This window comes from Bos taurus, chromosome 20 (genome assembly GCF_002263795.3).
Source record: "Bos taurus isolate L1 Dominette 01449 registration number 42190680 breed Hereford chromosome 20, ARS-UCD2.0, whole genome shotgun sequence".
Lineage (NCBI taxonomy): Eukaryota > Metazoa > Chordata > Mammalia > Artiodactyla > Bovidae > Bos > Bos taurus.
Window position 1 is genome coordinate 41255082 of NC_037347.1, and position 21380 is coordinate 41276461.

Below are 21380 nucleotides of genomic sequence, written 5' to 3' on the forward strand. Positions count from 1 at the left end.
TCTGGGCTTTTGTTTCCTCACTTCTGTAATAGGCACTTGTCCCTAAATAATTGAGGTTCACACTGCTTCACGAAGCCACTTTAGACTGCTGCAGATGGTGAGAAGAGAATCAGATGGCTAGGTCTTAGGTCTTCCTCTTTTGTTTGAAAAACAGTAACTTTCCTTACTCTCCTTACTTGTGCATAAGATTTCATTTTGAGAAAGGATTTTCTTGTTTCAAACTTAGAAAATAATTTTAGGTAACCTCTAGAGTCCCATTCAGCTCTGAGATTCTATGCTATCTATGCAATTCTATGCTCATCATATGTGTGTATAAATTTTTTTAAAATAGGAAATAATAAACTGGCCCCACTCAAGGTCCTTACTGACCTCCTTGCATTTTTATAAAACTGCCTTCCTCAGTCATTGACATTGAAGACAATTTTTAATATATACTTGCACTATTTTGGTGGCTAGTATTACAATATTATTATTTTTCCTTCAAAAGGGATACAATTCTGGCAGTTAATATACTTTTGTTCAGGGTGGAATGAATTCTAACACAAATTGTGAAAATGCATTCTTGAATTTTCTCAGATCCAACTGACTTCTAAGCCATTTTTATAAGTAAAATCATACCTGTTTATAAAGAGTCTTGTTACCATGTAGTAACATTGTTTTTTCTTCTCATGTGGCAGATACATTTTTCCTCCCTCCTCATAATCCTGTAATTAAATAATTTCTTTTGGAATGATCCCTCTTATTAGTCTCTACCAAACATTATACATAAGCACTAAAAGATTCAAATTCTTTCAAACTGAGAGCAGTTAACTTATATTGATATTTTGGCTACGTGTGAAAGTCCTTTGTTAATTAAAGTGTTAGGTAAGTGTGTTCTTGGTAAACAAGGTACGAGAGAGACTATTTGCTCAGCTGTGTCCAACTCTTGCGACCCCATGGACTGTAGCCCACCAGGCTCCTCCATCCATGGGATTCTCCAGGCAAGAACACTGGAGTGGGTTGCCATTTCCTTCTCCAGGGGATCTTCCCAACCCAGGGATAGAACCCAGGTCTCCTGCATTGCAGGCAGACGCTTTAACCTCTGAGCCACCAGGGTACAGAGAACCACAAATACATCCTGTATGTAGGGAAGCCACATGCTCCTGGTTCAGTTGCTTTTAAAATGGTGTAGTGCTGAGATTGTAATGAGTATTAGAGATTGGAATGAATCATTGCAAATAATGTAGATAGAAAAGTAGTGAAGCAAAATTATTCTTTTTGTTTGAGACAGACTTATAAAGAACATTTAGAAGGGCAGAAACATAAAAAAAAAGAAGCCGCATTGAAAGCCTCACAGAATACCAGCAGCAGCAACAACTCTACTCGTGGGACTCAAAATCAGCTACGTTGTGAGCTCTGTGATGTGTCTTGTACAGGAGCAGATGCATATGCTGCCCACATTCGTGGTGCTAAGCATCAGAAAGTAGGTGTTTTTTTTCCCACACATCCTTATGTCTTAACTCTCTTTTCTTTTCCATTTTTGGTGGGGGTTGGGGGTAAAGTAAAGGAGGTTTCAAAATTTGAAAATTTTTGAGGGTATTACATGCCTAATGTATGTATAAAGGTGATGTCAAATAGTCATTGCTTAAGGAAGGAAAGACTGGTGACCCGTCTTAAAATTGAACTCGGTCGTTTTTCTCCCACCAACTGAAATTGAATCATGTAGTTGTTTTCTGCCTTCTGTTATGCTTAAGTATAGGTTGGTATGCATGTCATTTCCTCACCAAGTGATAGATGTAATATGTATCCGAATCTGTTTCACACAGATAGTTTTGAAAGTAATGAGTTTTTATTTAAAAATGTATGAGAAAAAAATACAACAAAGAAAAATATGGTTAAGATTTTCATTTTATAGGGTCTTTTAGGCAAACTTTTTTTAAAAAAAATCTACATTTTTCTTGAGTTTTCTGACAGATAAATATGCTTTTATTTTGTAGGTGGTTAAATTACACACAAAACTTGGTAAACCCATTCCTTCAACAGAACCAAACGTTGTTAGCCAAGCTACTTCTTCAACAGCTGTATCTGCTTCAAAGCCAACTGCCTCTCCTTCAAGCATTGCAGCAAGCAATTGTACTGTGAATACTTCATCAATTGCAACTTCTTCAGTGAAAGGTCTTACAACTACAGGAAACTCGTCTCTTAATAGCACAGCCAACACTAAAGTATCAGCAGTGCCTGCAAATATGGCTGCCAAGAAAACATCTACACCCAAAATAAACTTTGTTGGCAAGTACTGAAGATTTTATGTTCCTTCTAACTCTGTTCAGGTGGTATTTTTCCTCCACTCCAGGACTAGCTATTCTACTTACACAGTTGTCTTCTTTTCTGGGACCTTATTTAATTACATATCTGTATTTTTTTTCTTGAAATTTTTTTAGTTCCGTTTTCTTCAGCCATAGACTTAAAAATAAATATGTAAAAAAAAATATATATATATATATATATGTGTAGTTATTTTACTATTCCTCAGGCTGTTAACCTAATTCTTACTTTCTCTACTTCCTATCCAGTCCTCAATCTCTTATAGTATTTCAACTCTACCCTTTTCTGAAATCACCAAAAACCTACCTGCCACATTGAATGGCCAGTTTTATGTTTCATCCTGTTGACCTCTCTAACACTTGAAACAGTTGACTGCTATACCTTAAAGCTTTAGTTATGTCTCTATCTCTCTATTTTGGGTCCACTGACTCCTTCCTCAGATCTCTTTATTGGTTCTCTGGCTCTCATGTTCATTAGCTGGTAGTAGTGCTAAGATTCTGATTCTGACTCTCATCTCACTCACTTAGTATTCATGAGTGGTCTTATCTGTTCCACTGTGTATGCAGTAACTTTAAAATCGTTTGGGCAAATTCAGAACGCCCACCTGAGTTCTAGAACCATATTTTAGGTATTTCCTGGTCATTATCTGTATGGTTCTGTTGATGCCTGTTCATGTCTATTTCTAACATTTTATCTCATCACAAGAGTACTGTGAATAATCTCATAAAACTGCTGCTTTTTCACATGAAAAAGTCCACTGACATTTTTTCTTACTTGTTGCCTCTTCCAGTTGTTTCTAATCGTTTGGTTCTGTCACAATATTCTCCAAAAAGTGTCTTTTTCTCTTCATAGCCTCTGCTTTGTTTTTAGGCCTTCAAAGCTTCTTCAGTGCTTTGTCTCTCACTGCATCCAGTTTCTGCAGCACTTTCATTTTATAAAAAAATATTTATCAAATTGTCTTACTTTCCCGTTTAAAAAATTTCTGTGGCCTTCCCCTTGCATATAAGAAAAATGTCTGTATTCCTTAATGATGTCATCCAAGTCCTTTCACAAATTAACCTCTACCTCAGTTATCATTACCTCTACCTCAGTACTGTGCTTAAGTCACTTAGTTGTGTCAGACTCTTTGTGACCTCATGGACTGTAGCCTGCCAGGCTCCTCTGTCCGTGGGATTCTTCAGGCAAGAATACTGGAGAGGGTTGCCATTCCCTCCTCCAGTGGATCTTCCCAACCCAGGGATTGAACCCAGGCCTCCTCATTGCAGGCAGATTCTTCACCATCTGAGCCACCAGGGAAGCCCTGTACCTTGGTGATAAGTCCTATTGAATTACCAAGTCTTTTTCTAATTTACCACGGTCTTTTTTATTATTTTTATTTGTTTATTTTAATTGGAGGCTAATTACTTTACAATATTGTGGTGATTTTTGCCATACATTGACATGAATCAACCATGGGTGTACATGTGTCCCCCATCCTGAATTCCCCCTCCCACCTTCCTCCCCATCCCATTCCTTCCCTCAGGGTTGTCCCAGTGTACCAGCTTTGAGTGCCCTGTTTCATGCATCAAACTTGGACTGGTGATCTGTTTCACATATGGTAATATACTTGTTTCAATGCTGTTCTCGCAAATCGTCCCACCCTCACTTTCTCCCACAGAGTCCAAAAGTCTGATCTTTATATCTGTGTCTCTTTTGCTGTCTCGCATATAGGGGCATCGTTACCATCTTTCTAAATTCCATATATATGCGTTAATATGCTGTATTGGTGTTTTTCTTTCTGACGTACTTCACTCTGCATAATAGGCTCCAATTTCATCCATGTCATTAGAACTGATTCAAATGTTTTCTTTTTAATAGCTGAGTAATACTCCATTGTGTATATATACTACAGCTTTCTTATCCATTCGTCTGCCAGTGGACATCTAGGTTGCTTCCATGTCCTAGCTATTGTAAACAGTGCTGCAACGAACATTGAGGTACACATTGTCTCTTTCAGTTCTGTTACCATAATCTTTTTAACTCCATGTTTTTGTATTTTACGTGTGCATACTGTTCTTTCTGTTTAGATATGGTTCTCTTTTTTTCTGCCTGACCAGTTCATACTTAGCACTCTTAAGCCCAGCCCTGGTGTCATACTTGCTGAAGCTATTCCTTACTGGATCAGGTTAAAGGGTAGTGGCTCCTTTCATTTACATTTCCAAAATACTCTGTTAACACATTGTACTATAATAACATGTCAGTCAGTTCAGTCGCTCAGTGATGTCCGACTCTGCGACTCCATGAACTGCAGCACGCCAGGCCTCCCTGTCCATCACCAACTCCCAGAGTCCACCCAAACCCATGTCCATTGAGTCAGTGATGCCCTCCAACCATCTTATCCTCCGTTGTCCCCTTTTCCTCCTGCCCTCAATCTTTCCCAACATCAGGGTCTTTTCAAATGAGTCAGCTCTTCTCATCAGGTGGCCAAAGTATTGGAGTTTCAGCTTCAACATCAGTCCTTCCATGAACACCCAGGACTGAACTCCTTTAGAATGGACTGGTTGGATCTCCTTGCAGTCCAAGGGAGTCTCAAGAGTCTTCTCCAACACCACAGTTCAAAAGCATCAATTCTTTGGTGCTCAGCTTTCTTTATAGTCCAACTCTCACATCCATACCTGACCTTAAATTATTGACACCTCAAAGACAACCACACTGTATTATTATGTTACTAGAACTTAAGATGGTGCCCAGTTCCATGGCAAAGGGATATTTAAGCATGATTTAGGCTTCAGTTCAGTCGCTCAGTCGTGTCTGACTCTGCAGCCCCATGAATCACAGCACGCCAGGCCTCCCTGTCCATCACCAACTCCTGGAGTTCACTCAAACTCATGTCCATTGAGTCAGTGATGCCATCTAGCCATCTCATCCTCTGTCGTCCCCTTCTCCTCTTGCCCCCAATCCTTCCCAGCATCAGGGTCTTTTCCAATGAGTCAATTCTTCACATGAGGTGGCCAAAATATTGGCGTTTCAGCTTCAGCATCACCCAGGACTGATCTCCTTTAGGATGGACGGGTTGGACCTCTTTGCAGTCCAAGGGACTCTGAAGAGTCTTCTCCAGCACAACAGTTCAAAAGCATCAATTCTTTGACACTCAGCTTTCTTCACAGTCCAACTCTTACATCCATACGTGACCACTGGAAAAACCATAGCCTTGACTAGATAGACCTTTGTTGGCAAAGTAACATCTCTGCTTTTTAATATGCTGTCTAGGTTGGTCATAACTTTTCCTTTCAAGGAGTAAGCGTCTTTTAATTTCATGGCTGCAATCACCATCTGCAGTGATTTAGGCTTAGACACTACTATTTCAGGTACTTGCTCTTTACTTTTTAGGTACTTGATGTTATAAGAGCCATGGTGAGGACAGAGAGGACCACTGAATATTATGAGAGAAAGAATGGGGAGATTGAGACATGTATTTCATTAATAGCATAAAAAAACCAAATGGTTTCTATGGTTCTTCAAAATTCTCATCTATTGTATGTCAAGCAGGAGTTTGTTGGTAGGAAAGATCAGAACTTGATCTAGAGATCTAGTATCAGTTCATACATTATACAAGAAGAATATTAAAATTACTGTAATTCTTTTATGTTCTAGGTGGTAATAAGCTGCAGTCAACAGGAAATAAAACAGAAGACTTAAAAGGAACTGAATGTGTTAAAAACACCCCTGTCACTTCTGTACCAATTCCAGAAGTAAAGCCAGACACAGTGTCAGAACCAGTCACACCTGCGTCTCTTGCTGCTTTGCAGAGCGACGTGCAGCCAGTGGGCCATGATTATGTGGAGGAGGTATTGATTTAAGAATACTCCTGTTGTGAGATTAGATAGGAAAGACGTGTGTCACTTTGTCACAAGTGTGCTTTACATGTAAAATTTAATTATATTTTAGGTTTAGATTACTTATAAAGGGATATTGAAGGGATCTTTGTTGAAGGTTTTGTGTTGTTTTTTTTTAAGCCTACCCTTTGAGCTTGCCTAAGTGACATCACAATTTTTTTGTTAACTTTTCTCTTTCCCTGCTGACACCATCACTGTAGTATGTAAAGTAATTTTCTGTTCATTTGGCAGGCCTTCTTTTAACATAACCCTTCTACTGTGCTGAACATAAAAAGTAAAAAAAAAATGTGAACAGCAGAAATGACAAAGAAAGCAAATACTTCTTTCTGAACAGTTTTGTGTGTAAAATTTAGATTGCTGATTTAACAGATGACTATTTATTTGATTTCTCAAGCTGATTAGAAAACTATTCCTGTTTTACAAAATAACTTAGTAAATGGAGGATAAGGAAGTATCAGAAGGAACTTGATAGATATTTGCTGTTAATGGAAGGACGAACATACAGTGGTGTAGCCCTATTCTGCTTTTGCTGTATTATAGAACAGTTGAACAGAACAAGTTCTCTAAATTTCCGTGTCTACATCTGTAAAATTAGGGTATCTCCCAGTGAAGATGTGAAGCTTAGATCAAATAAAGTACCTAAGCACAGTGCCTAGCATATTGTGGATTTTTGGCAAATATTTATTTGTTCCTTCATCCTTTTCCATCAAGAAAAATTACTTATTGAATTCTTTGTTTACAAGATGGGAAACTGGGCTGTGTAGTTTATAAGTCATTCGCATGCAGTTTTAATTTAAAGTTACAGGTCTTGGGAATTTCCTGGCAGTCCAGTGGTTAGGGCTCCTTGCTTCCACTTCATTGGGCTTGGGTTTCATCCCTGGTCAGGGAACTAAGATTCCACAATGCCAGGATTTTTTTTGCCAGGCAAAAAAAAAAAAGACATTTAAAGGTTAATAAACTTCTAAATAAATAATAAACCTTTAGCTGTTATTAAGACTTGGTTGTCTCAAAAAAAAGTACAGCCAGAACATCTGGCCAGAATACTTAATCACCAGTAATACTGGTTAGGTAATCTTAACTTCAGAGGATTGTGTTTAGAACCAATCTTTAAAACTTGCTGAAGTTTTAATAGCTTTTAATAGCATTCTAGTCTACTTGTCTTCCTAACTGGTTGTGCAGTTAGAAAAAAATCGACATTGGTTTTCAATAAAGTTGTACATGTATAAAGTATTGGGCTTTGTAGAAATAAATGAGAATAATGCCTTTAATCATCTTTAGCTCCATTTCCAAGAACAGTACCTGGCAGGAGCAGGTATTCAATAAATATTTTTTCAATAATTGAAGGTGTCTATTGCATTAAAATCTAAATGTTTACATATAGAGGAAGTTTAACTATAAGAGCCAAATACATAGTAACACATCTTGCATTGTACAGTTAAAAATTCTAACTCTGTTCATTTCTGTAGATTATCCTCTTTAAAAAGTATAGACAGTGCTCCTTCCCCCTTTTCTAACTTCAAATTCTGAAAGTTATTTACAACTCATGAGATGGGTTTATAATTGAAATCTTCACCTGTGACATTCCTGTTGTGATTTCTTGACTTTTTTTTTTCCCCTGACATCAAGGTACGAAATGATGAAGGAAAAGTGATTAGATTCCATTGCAAATTATGCGAGTGCAGCTTTAATGATCCCAATGCTAAGGAGATGCATTTAAAAGGACGAAGACACAGACTTCAATATAAAGTGAGGAAAATTTCAGCTATTTTTCTCTTTCTCTTTTTATATAGCTTGGAACATTCTAGATGCAAAAATAAAGCATCTAAATATAACTCCTTAAGTCCATGAACTCCCACTCTAAGATTGGCATGTCATGTCTCACTTAGAGAGTCAGATGTTTAGTTTTTATTGATTAGTTATACTTACGGCTTTCCCTGGTGCCTCAGATGGTAAAGAATCTGCCTACAATGCAGGAGACCCAAGTCCGATCCCTGGGTCTGAAAGATTTCCTGGAGAAGGGCATGGCAGCCTACTCCATTGTTCTTGCCAAAGAATTCCATGGGCAGAGGAGCCTTATGGGCTACAGTCCTTGGGGTCACAGAATTGGACACAACTGAGTACCTATCACTTTTGTTATACTTAAGAAGAAGCAGTGTAGTCGTTTTTCATTATTTCTAGTGGCAAAATAAAACTGACATTACTTGGATCAAGTAATCATGTAAAAATAGTTGCTTCAAAGGAAGTGTTTGAAAGAAATGTCAGGTCTCCAATTTCCTTTATCTTGGCAGAATTTGCATTAAAGTGAATTTTGAGATGAGGAATTCTTCATTGAAAACACTTCCAAGTAATAAGTTAAATCTAAATACTGTATTTAAAGTTTTTAATTAGATTGGACTTATGCACTAGATTCATGTTTTCTAAACACAGAAGTGGTGGAGATTAAAAATAATTTGTTAAGGGGCAGTAATACTTCTATATGAAAAAAAGTTTTTAACCCCACACTCAGATATCTAGAAACATTTATTTACAAACAAACAAAGGAATACTAAATACCCATCAGTCTCCTAAGGATTTCTTTTATTGGTTAACACTTAATTAAGTACTTTTTGCATACTAGAAGAACGAAGAATTTTGGGGATGGGAAGGAAGAAAGAATGTTTATGAATGTATTTTGAGTTTTTCTCTGATTCAACTTATTTTACTACATTTACTCTTATAATTTGCAAATAAAAGCCTCTGATGAAAGAATATATGGGATTGTATGATTTAAGATATGTGTAGATTGTTGGAAGGATTGCTGGTTTTTCAGACATCTTATCTATGTTAACAGAAAAAAGTAAATCCAGATTTGCAAGTAGAAGTAAAGCCCAGTATTAGAGCAAGAAAGATTCAAGAAGAGAAAATGAGAAAGCAAATGCAGAAAGAGGAGTACTGGCGAAGAAGAGAAGAGGAAGAACGCTGGAGAATGGAAATGAGGTAGTATTTTTAACTTTTAGTACCATCATAGGTGGTTTAGACTTTCTAAGAAACTTAGCTGTTCTGAGTATGTGAGTCCCATTCAGAGCAATCCAATTTATTTGAAATATTTTTAGTTTTCACTTGTGAGGGAGACAACTAGGTCTAGGAAAGAAATGCATTAAAGTTAAGTTACTGGCTATTCTGATATTTGACCATGTCCTTGGTATTAGGACTTATTTTGGAAATAATATCTTTTATATATTTAAATACATAAATAGTTTAATATCATAAATAAATGCCTCAATTTAAAATAAGCAAAATAGAGCATTTGGTTACATGATAAAAAATATCCTAAATATAAGATTGAGTAGATTCTAGACATTAATAATGTGTGGAGCTTGTTTTAAAAACTTTAGAGGCTACAGGAAAGGATAAATGAGAAAATATGTTCAATAGATACAGAAATGTTTAGTTTTATTGATATAAAACTGACATAACTTTAAGTGGCACAATTCATTGGTTTTATTCACAGAGTTGTGCAGTTACCAGCACAGTCAATTTTATAACATTTTTATGACCCACAAAAAAACCCACAAACCCATTTAGCAATCAATATCTATTTCCCCACCAGCTCCTCCCTCTACTCCTGGGCAACCACTAATAAACATCTTATTAGATTGCCTGTACTGGAGATTTCATATAAATGGAATCATAAAACATATTGACTTTTGTGTCTGGCTACTTTTCACTTAGCATGATGTTTTCAAGGTTCATGCATGTTATTGCATTTATCAGTACTTTATTTTTTATGCATGCATAATATTTCATTACATAAATGTGTCACATTTTATTTGTTTATCAATTGATGGACATTTGTGTTATTTCCACTTTTGGGTTATGAATACTGCTGCCATAAGTGTTTGTGTACAAGTTTTTGTAACACACTTTTTTTCCTTTACATACCAATTTGTTTAAAAAGCTAAAATTATTTTCCATGGGTATGTAATACTTTTTTGTGAAGATGTAATATTTTCTTTATAACCTGTTGCATATATTTTTAGGTATTTAGAGTTTTTTTTAATAGTATTTCCCTGTTGTTATTATTACATTGACCAACCTTGAGGCAATATTATTGCATAAATCACTATCAGTTGACACTAATCAAATCCCAGAAGCAAAAATGTTTGACAGATACCTGTACTTTTGCCTGTGCTAGATAGTTTAACTTAGTGATCCTCAAACCTTTTGGTCTCAGGATCTTTTATAACTCAATAATTATTTTTTAATATAAATTTATGTATTTTAATTGGAGGCTAATTATTTTACAATATTGTAATAACTCAATAATTATTGAAGATTCTGAAGAGTTCTTGTGTATGTAGGTTATAGGCTGTCAACATTGTATTAGAAATGAAAACTGAGAAGTTTTAGTATTTATGAACTTATTTTTATATAACTTAGTATTTGTTTAAATGTAGTTAAATATTAATACTTATATTAAATCAGGTGTATTTATTAATATAATAATGGTAAATATAATATGCTAACTATAAATAATTGTTTTTCCTCCATAAAAAATGACATTGTTTTACATTTTTGCAGATCTCTTTAATGTCTAGCTTAAGGCAGCCTGATTCTCTTTCTGTTTCTGTACTCAACAGGTTGTGATAACACATTTTGCCTCTGGATAACTCCACTGTAGACTCATAGGAGAAAGAGAATAGAGAAGGCAAATATTATTTTGAGAGTAACTTTGATATTATGATGGAGAAAGAAATGGCAACCCACTCCAATGTTCTTGCCTGGAGAATCCCAGGGACAGTGGAGCCTGGTGGGCTGCCGTCTATGGGGTCGCACAGAGTCAGGCACAACTGAAGCGACTTAGCAGCAGTAGCAGTTGATATTATGAATCCCCCTCAAGGTGTCTCAAGGACTACCTAGACTACCCAGGCCACACTTTGAGGGATGCTCCTATAATTTATTAAAATATCTGCCTGTGAAAAATAGAAACATGAAAGCCAGTTTTATTTCAAGTTTGTATTGCTGGCAAATTAAATTTTTATTTCATGCTTAATCACTTAAATTTCTTTTGTGGTGAATTGCCTATTCATTTGTTAACTTACCTGTTAACAGATTTGTACAGACACTTCTTATAGCTATTAACCCATTAACATGTTGTCTTTAATCTTTACTGTTGTTTATGTATCAATTTTTATTTTTTATGTATTTAAATTTAACTTTCTTCTTATGAAATTTCTGCCTTTGTAATGCACTGGCAGTTTTTCTCTATACTTAGATTATGCAGTTATTTTCTCTCTTACTGCTATATCAAATATTTATTAAGGACTTACTGTATGCCAGGAAGTAGCATATAGTGTGTTAGGCACTATAGTATACTATGTTTACCCAGTATGAATTGGTAAAGAATCAGTATTTAAATATGCCCTTATGTAAGCTAAACATCATTAGTAATAATAGAATATTCAAAACTAGAATGAACATGGTTTTCCAGAGCCTTCAAGCTGTTGTTATTCATTTTCTCTCATGACCTGAATAAAATTAGAAGTATGATTCTATCTGTCCTAAATTGGATGACCCAGAAAGCACTGCTTATTCCTGACCTGAAGAAATTGATGGTTTCTACAGTACTACTTGAGAAGCATACTTCTTTCTTACATTTTGTATTAAATGAATTTGTCTAGTAAAAATTTATTGTTAACAAAAATTTGCTATAAAGACACGACTGCCTGGGGAATTATTAGTATCCTAGTTTGAAGCTGAAGGCAAAGATAGAACTGAGGGGGAGAGTCATGTGGTGAAAAATTAGATTCCAAAAATATTGACCATTAAAACAGAGGCTACATGCTAACTGCCCACCAAGTTCAGCCCGTGGGTGTTTTCTTTGGTGCCCATAGTATTTTTTGGACACCAACATGAATCAGTATTTAAAGACCATGAGATTTCACAAAAGTCCTGATTGACCTTAGGATAACCATCTGGTATTCCCTTGTGACAGTAATTAATAGCTGTGTGGCCCTCTTGTCTAGCCAGAGCATGTGCTTTCCTTCTTTACCATACTTCCCATCATCCTTAGCATGTCCCCAAAAGTGAGATGGGATGTGACTTGCCATTTATCCCTGTTATTTTTCCTTATTGTAGAAAAATGTCTTTGTCTCTCTCTGTATCAGATGAGGAGATTAAAGGTTGTCTTAAGAAGTTCTCTCTTACAAAAAAAATAGCACATTTCTTTGAAGACATGAGGAAAATTACTGAATGTATCCTTTGGGTCTTTCACACACACACTATTAGTCGGGCCACATGAGGTAGGCGTTTAAGTTTACAATCTCTACTGTAAAGAGGGAGAAGTTGGAATGAACTGTGAGGTTTCTCGTGCTTGTTTTTTCAACTCTGTCTTCAGACTGTGAAATTTTGTTTTGCTTTTATCTTTGTTTTCTCATCTGTTCACTGGGATTCACTTTCATTCACTAATTGATGAAAGCAAATGTAATCCGATACAGAGGGGGAAAGAAAGGTGTTAACTAGACTGATTGGGATTTTTTATTGCTTTCTATGTAATTATTGATGTAAATTCTGGGGGTATATTTTTCGAAGTGGCTTACAGTATCATTCTTTATGTTTCAGACGTTACGAAGAGGACATGTACTGGAGAAGAATGGAGGAAGAACAGCATCATTGGGATGATCGCCGCCGAATGCCTGATGGAGGCTATCCTCATGGTCCCCCGGGCCCACTAGGCCTTCTGGGAGTCCGACCAGGCATGCCTCCTCAGCCACAGGGGCCTGCAGTGAGTGTCCACTTTGTTTACATAGACAGTGAAAGTGTAAGACTGGTTTAGCATTAGAAAATAACAGTTTGAAGAGCTAATTTTTAGACTTAATAATATCCAAATCTCAATGTTTTTCATCTGATTTAGAATTTTCTCTCCTTTTATTATACTTTCTCAACTCTTGTCCTTATGTATAAGGACATTGTAGAATTTCCATGAATCTTTCTTATTTTCAGTATAAACTAAGGAAGCAGATCTTAAGAGTTTTTTTAACTTTGTTCTTTAGATTATCAAGAACAACTAATTTTGAAGGCTGTTGCTTTGGCTTCAGAATTATTTCTGTCTTCCCATTATGTATGGTTTAGAGTCCTTTTTTCAAATCTTTAGCCTTCAAAACCTACCACTACTTCTAAATTTAAGTGCGCGATAAGGGGTAGGTAGAATCCATGGGGTCACAGAGTTGGACACAACTGAGCAACTAACACATAAGGGGTAGGTAAATGGTTGGAGATAATACACAGTGGATGTATTAGGAGAACTGTAGAAAAGAGGTGCATCTTGAGAGTCTACGTTCTGTAGAAGCTAGATAAAAGAGACCTGGCTTATGAGGAGCATTTCATATAAGTTCAGACTATAGAAGATAAGATTATTTTTTTTCTTTGTTCTGGTTTTCCAGAGAACACTTAGAAGGAAACAGTCTAAATTCCTGCTCTTTCACCTATTCTTTCTCATTTGTCTTTCCATAGAATAAGCGTTTGTAAAATCTGTTTTGTTAAAAGCAAAACATTTGAGAACTGGTTTTAAAGTTGTATAAAATATATTTTCATAATTTTAAATGGTACGTATTATAACTTGTTTTGAGTGCATAACATACATACTTACATACTCGCTTTCGATACTGTACCTTTCTACAGTTGACATTTTTGTTTTTACCAAAATGGGGGAAAAAAAGGGAAGATAGCTTTAAATGGACATTCAGTGTAACTGGCTTTCTTATTGAAAAATGCAACAAGCGTATGTGTAGTTGAAAAATAATTACTTTTGCTTGGAAAACATTTTTTTAATGGAGTTATCTTTTTTCCCCCCATCTCCAGCCCTTACGTCGTCCTGACTCATCTGATGACCGTTATGTAATGACAAAGCATGCTACCATTTATCCAACTGAAGAGGAATTACAGGCGGTTCAGAAAATTGTTTCAATCACTGAACGTGCTTTAAAACTTGTTTCAGACAGCTTGTCTGAACACGAGAAGAGCAAGAGCAAAGAGGGAGATGATAAGAAAGAGGGAGGTAAAGACAGGTGTGTTTACAGAGTTTTTTTACTTTTGTATAGTTTTGTTTTCCTTATGTAGACTTAACTTATACTTGAAATAAAAGTTACAAGGACTAAAAATTCTCTTGTGTTAGTCTACATGTGTTATGCTTATATTAGATTTTAAATGTATTCAGCTGCTTTCTGCTGAAATGAAAAATAATTTCATACAATCTCTAACCTTGTAATTTATTCATTGTATTTAAACTTATATAAAACTATTTCAAGTCTGTTTTCAAAGCAGCCATTGTAGTTTTTCAATTGCTTTCAGCTATTCAGTGTTTATTCATTTGTTGCATCTGTTGCATGTTCATTCTTTCTTTTAACAGCTTATTTTATCTTTAACACGTTGACCCATAAGCATGAATAAGCTCAAACTTTAGCAACATATTTATATCTGTGTATATTAAACATGACTTTTGTTATTCTAATTTATGAGACAGAAAAGCATTAATGGCCTTTGCTTTTCAGTTGTTCCTGAGAACTTATCTCTTGATTTATTAATTTTTTCATATTTCTTATCTAAATAAAGGGTATTTCTAAAAATATTAAATGTTCTTATACTGTAATTGATGCAAATTTTAATGATGTAAAAATTATTTCATTTACTACTGTGTGTTGAGAGATTATCATGGTTGTGGTTAAGAAGGGAAATGTCATAATATAACTTGATTTTACCACAGAGCTTTAAAAGGAGTTTTGCGAGTGGGAGTATTGGCGAAAGGATTACTTCTCCGAGGAGATAGAAATGTCAACCTTGTTTTGCTGTGCTCAGAGAAACCTTCAAAGACATTATTAAGCCGTATTGCAGAAAACCTACCCAAGCAGCTTGCTGTAAGTATTATGGAAATGTTCATTTTTACCCCTTGTCTAGTTCAGAAGTTTTTGGCAGGACTAACTGTGCTTCAGCTTAAACCTAAGCCAGCCTTTAAAGTTTTGGCTTGACTTTCCAAATTGCTTGATTGTACAAATTGGTAGCACAGTTTTCTACTTTGTTTTTTTAGGTTTTATAGTGCTTCTCTTCAACATGAAGCCATCTTGCTAATTTATTTTAAAATGTAAAACTGCAGCACATGTCCTCTTCCTATTCTTTTTTCAAGATTTGAATCATAAGAGAAAAGACAGTTCGGGGAAAATTTTCATTTTTTGATTTTTTTTTTTTTTTTTTTTAAACAAAGCCCATGTATGTATAGTAAGCTTAAAGTTTTAGAATTCATGAACTTCTTGCCTATTTAGTTGAATACATGTTTTTAATAAAATATAGTAACTAAAATAGAGACTTTCTGATTTGAATTTTCCCAGCTTTATTATGATTACTTTCCATTTTGTACATGTTATAATGGTAACAATGACTTGTTGCTGTCTTTATACAGGAAGTTGTGGCAAATTCAATTAATAGAATATCCCTTTTTGGTCCTACAAAAACAAAACTTGTTTTTAAGTTTGAATTAAAAAAATTTTTATTACAGTATCTTGTTAGAATCACAGACTGGAATTTAAAACAAAGGTTCCTTGAATAATTTGATGTATAAAACTTATTTAGGTATTTGAAATTCAAGAATTGGCATTTCATTGGTAGTGGAGAAGGCAATGGCACCCCACTCCAGTACTCTTGCCTGGAAAATCCCATGGACGGAGGAGCCTGGTAGGCTGCAGTCCATGGGGTCTCGAAGAGTCAGACATGCCTGAGCAACTTCACTTTCACTTTTCACTTTCATGCATTGGAGAAGGAAATGGCAACCCACTCCAGTGTTCTTGCTTGGAAAATCCCAGGGATGGGGGAGCCTGGTGGGCTGCCGTCTATGGGGTCGTACAGAGTCAGACACGACTGAAGCAACTTAACAGCAGTAGCAGCATGTGTTCTACGGTAATGTCAGAATAAATAGTACCTGACCACAGCAGACCAGCTGATACCAAAATGGATAGTGAAGCATGCTATTAAACTTGAGCTCTGATGACTCTGGCACTTATTGTTGTTTGCTTTATATTACCATTGTTCCAGATGTGAGATTTTTTAAAATTGTGGATGAGTCTTTTTAAGCATAGGAGCCAGGAGAATTGTCATTATGTGTCTACTTGTTACCTTTCCTTGAGGCTGCTAGGGCAGTGAAAGGGAGGAAAAGAAGCTTGAGGACTTTGAAAAAAGTATGTAATTTGCAAAAAAAAATCTTAAATTGTTGTGTTTTGTAAAACTACAAAGGAGAAAATGTTATATTCTAACTGAACGATCAGTAGTTAAGCTAATGCTTTACAGCACATTCTTTACCATCTGAGCCATCAGGGAAGCTCAAAAACAAAATACAGTTTCCAGATCAATCTGTACTTGTACAGTGGATAAGCAGGAGAGAGAGAATTATCATCATCACTATCATAGTTAACGTCTATATGATACTGTGTGCCAGGCACTGTTTTCAATTTTTTGTGTAGTTCATTCATTCATTCTTCCTACAGTCTTACAGGTTAGATAAATTTTACTGTTACCATTTTATAAAAACAGGTATAGGGGAGTTAAATATTTGCCCAGCTTCACATCATTAGTAAAGTAGCAGAGCTGGGATTTGAACCTAGATTGTTGTTGCTGTTCAGTCGCTAAGTCACGTCCGACTCTGCGACCCCATGGACTACAGCACACCACGCTTCCCTGTCAATATCTCCTGAAGTTTGCTCCAACTCATATCCGTTGAATATGATGCCTTCCAACCATCTCATCCTCTGTCGCCCCTTCTCCTCCCCTCAGTCTTCCCCAGCATCAAGGTCTTTTCCAATGAGTTGGATCGTCACATCAAGTGGCCGAACTATTGGAGCTTCAGCATCAGTCCTTCAGTGAATTTAGATTCTATACTGGGAACACTCCGTGTAATTTCTAGAGTCTTCCTTTGTTCATGCATACTGAAGCTTATTACATGTATACTAAATTGCAGTGAATCCTGTTGTTGTTTTTTTTCTGTTGAGCCAGACTTTCTGCTCCCTGATTTAAAATGTAGATCTGTTGATTTCACAGACAAGGTGCACTGGGTATGGTTGAATTACGGCTCCTGTTAGTTTCAGGTATCTTTTTTAGTCTCATTCATATTCTGCAAATATTGCAATACTAGCTACCCGGATGCTATTTTAGGAAGGTATGGTAATAACTATAGCACTGTTTCTTTCATCCAAAAATTCATCATCTAAAAGGTGCATACACACATACAGATAACTCATATAATACAAATAATGGTAAATATTAGTTCAACAAAGAATTCTAAAAGGAAGAAGGAGCGAGAGACTATAATTTGCATGTTTTGCAAGGCTTGGAGGGAAATAGTATATGATCTAGTCCTTACAAAATGGTTAAAGTAGTGTGAGAAAGTGAAAGAGCCATAATGAAACTGCTTTGATAATGTAAGAGGGCCAGCTAATTTCTTGTACTCTTCATTATATAGGTTATAAGTCCTGAGAAGTATGACATAAAATGTGCTGTTTCTGAAGCGGCAATAATTTTGAACTCATGTGTGGAACCCAAAATGCAAGTCACTATCACCCTGACATCTCCAATTATTCGAGAAGAGAACATGAGGGAAGGAGGTTGGAAAGCCATTAAACATTCTACTTTTTATTAACTTCTTTTTTTTCCATTTACCTACTCTTTAAGATGGCATTAAGCCCTAGAAGGCAACATGCTGGCATTACATATGAATCTGATAGATTTGACTTACATAGCAACTAGTTTTGCTTAAGATTATTTCCCAGATCTTTTATTAGTGTCTTTTTAGTAATGCACTTTTATATAAAACACCATGGTATTATTCATTTTCTTGATTTTTTTTTCTTTTCTTGCTAACCTCAGATTTCTGGAAAAAGTTTAAATTATTCTTAGTCATAAGCATAGTTGACTTATGAAAAATTAAATCTTGCTAGTAAAGGGCCACAAATTTAACTTCTCTTAAGTCCTTGTTCTTGTCTTTAAAAAAGACAAGGGAGCTTCATAAGTAAAATTGGTTGAATACTCATAACAGTTTAAGAGACATTGTTATATATGTAATCATGGATTTGGCTTGTCCTGAGGTAAATATTTCTGGTTCTCTGAGGTTGCTCTTTGGTTTGGAGCGCTTTCATAAATGCAGAGCATCCTAATGCACTTAGATTTGGGCATCTGACCCCCGCTTTTCTACCAGAGATTTGAAAAATAAATGATGGTAGGCGTAGTTAATGAGTTACAGCACAATTAGAGGTTTTTAACTTACTTTACAATTGTAGACTATGAAATCCTGCTGGTGCCAGCAATGTTGCTTTAGGGACTGTCCTATAACATTTTCAAAGCTTCAAAAGCTTTTAAGCCAAAAAGCATGGTCAGTGTCTGCGGTATGTTGGTTCTGTTGTTTTATGGGTCAGATAAAATTTACTTTGTTTCCTTTCATGTTGTTTTTGTACATCTTAATTGGTTGAATATGGAGTTATATAGTCTACACTAATATTTCTTTGTGATACAGAGGAGAAAAGAATACTTAAAATTAATTTGTCTAAAATAGCATGAGTAGACTCTCAATTACTATTCCTTTAAATTTGTTTTCTTACAGCAAACCAGTTTTTCTTTTTTTTTAAAGGCACTGGGCTTTACACAACCCAGGAAAAGAACATTTTTACTAAAAATGCTATTATTAAGAGACTTGTTTAACTTTGCATACATAATACAGATATACCACATATCAGGACTTGTATGTTGTATAAGCTTTTATCTTAAAAATAAGTTGGTTTTGTGTGAAGGTTCTTTTATATTAGCATGAATTTCCACTCAAGGTCTGGCTGTGGATATTGCTGGAAAAACAGTTCCTGAGTCAATCTGGTCAATTCGGATGCAGCATATGACTCTTAGGATTTGAAAAGGAAATCTTTGATTATGTTATAGATAAAAGTTACTGTATTTAGTATGAAATTATACTCATATAACCACTTACCTTTATTTCAGAGCACATTTTGTCCAGTTATATTTAGGTTTATTTAAATTTGTGCAGTATCAAGTCATTTTGTTGCAGAAGTCTGAAATTAATAATTATCATATTTGTAGTCGTCTTTAATAACCTATCCCTTCTAAAGGAAACAAAATTATACTTTTGTCTGACCCAGACTTGAAATAGAATTATTGTTCTGAATTTCATAAGTATTACGGTGAAAGAAATGATCAGTCCAAAATTGAAAGATTTTCTTCAAGACACTGAGCTGAAAAGTTGGATGTGCAAAAAGTGTAGAAACATTGATAGTGTTCCTTGCTGCAGATAACTGCAGTAAACCATGTCTTTAGCCTCATTATGAAGATTGCTGCAGAAAAACGGTATGTATTCTCCCTCACTGCAGCTCTGAATGCTCTGTGTCTTAAAATCATTTAAAGCCTCTAGCTTGCTTTGGGGAGTTAGTCCAAGGGTAAGGAAGGCTTTGCCGGAAGAGTACTTGTAAACCGTGAGACTGGTGACTTGCACATAGTTGTGGTAGGCTGTTAAATGCGTAATGGTCCTGTTTAATACCAAAAATTATTTAAAGGATATGATTACATTTCCCAAATAACTGTTAAACACATGACAGATCTATTTTACAGTATTGTGTTTGACAGTTAAATATTAAGTAAACCTTTAATTGACGTGAAGCTTAAAATGTTCAAATGTTCTAACCCTTGCTACAGCGTCTCTTCTGTAGCAAGTCAAGTATTGTGTGTGTTTTTTTCCACCTTTAGCTTATCAGGCCCGGTCCAAAGCCTTCTAGCAGAGGGAATTGATTCCTGTCAGGGGTTGCTGCCAAGACATCGGAAGGATTTTTGACCAAGGTTTTCAAAAGCTCAGTGTCACACCTGCCATTTGATTTAAAGAGGGATATTGGATGCAGAGTCTGGCATTTATTGTCCTTTGTGTGGCTGTTCTGTTTGTCTTTGTCTCTTCTAAAATTGAGCAGTGTTCACACTAGTTTTTAAATTGTTGGGTGGATTATATATTTTACATAACCATGTTTAATTTAAATTAATATATTCCCATTAACTTTTAATCATAAAATAGTGTGGACACAGCGTGTCTTCTAACTGGTGATTAACCCCTTAAAATTCATAAAATACCTCTCGTAGGGTAAGAATTTGCTTTTTTTTTTTTTTTATTAATTTTTGTTTTGTTAACTGGGTATTAGGAAGCAAGTATGATTTTAGTACAATATATCTAAGGGGTTAATCCACTTGAAATATAGAATGGGTGCAAAAATCCACACTCTAAATTTGACAGACATTTCCTACTTATAGCTCTTAATTTGTTTTTAAATTGCAATAGGTGTCTTGGCATCTTTGAAATTGTATCATTAATTTAAATTTCCAAAGTTATAAATGTTTGTGTGCAAAAAGAAAACTTTTCTTATATTGGAAGAAATTAAAACATGAATTAACATTAAAATTCAGAAACTTCTTTAGAGATTGCACATTATCACCTATTTGCATTTTAGCTTTAGCAAATAACATAAATAAATAAGGGACATGGAAAGGGTTCTTCAGCCTGTTCTATAACCTTGCTTTGGGGAGTGGTTTTTTGTTGTTGTTTCTTTTTTTAGTTCTTCAATTAGCTCTGCTTCCCGGTGTCCTTTTTCCTTCTTTCAGAATAGCCCATTTCTTAACTATGTTCACTATATTTTTGGATTCAGTAGTTGATCTTGCAGATTTTGAGGTTATTTATTGGTTTTTAAAAAATTACTAGTATTTCTGACTTGCTACTCTCTTTTTAGTGCCCAAGTTCCTCTTTCAGTGGCATTTTCAGAATGCCACACAGTGTTTTTTGAGTATCTGTAAATCTCCCTTCTAATATGTTCTCTGAAAATCCATGCCATCTGATTATTTAAGGAGTAAGAACTAAGCAAAGAAAAGCCCAGACAAGGGATATAATTTTTTTTATCACTTTAAAAATATGCTTTTTAATATATCATCTACTCAAAATAAGGACAAGTATCTCTTAAGATTTCTTAATGTTCATATAAAAATATACCATTAAATAACTTGCCCAGAGTTGCAGTGGTACTCTTAAAACTATCCTTCATGTGTTCTTTTATCATATATTTCATTGTTTGTCTCATATTCATTTGGTACCCTCAATGATTTATTAAATCTTATACTAAATGTGCTTTAATTTGGGTGCTTTCTATCTAG

The 21380-nt window shown here is 35.3% G+C and overlaps 1 protein-coding gene across 3 annotated transcripts in view; it reads left to right on the forward strand.

Annotated features, from left to right (window-relative positions):
* Window positions 1-21380, forward strand: part of ZFR (zinc finger RNA binding protein) — an 83744-nt gene that overhangs the window by 41113 nt on the left and 21251 nt on the right. For all 3 annotated transcript variants that reach the window (XM_024981513.2, XM_024981514.2, XM_059878902.1), the window contains 9 exons: window positions 1271-1462; window positions 1977-2268; window positions 5938-6131; window positions 7806-7925; window positions 9010-9155; window positions 12780-12942; window positions 14019-14224; window positions 14920-15070; window positions 17659-17800. In XM_024981513.2, coding sequence (XP_024837281.1) covers window positions 1271-1462; window positions 1977-2268; window positions 5938-6131; window positions 7806-7925; window positions 9010-9155; window positions 12780-12942; window positions 14019-14224; window positions 14920-15070; window positions 17659-17800 — 1606 coding nt within the window. The remainder of the gene's footprint in view (window positions 1-1270; window positions 1463-1976; window positions 2269-5937; window positions 6132-7805; window positions 7926-9009; window positions 9156-12779; window positions 12943-14018; window positions 14225-14919; window positions 15071-17658; window positions 17801-21380) is intronic.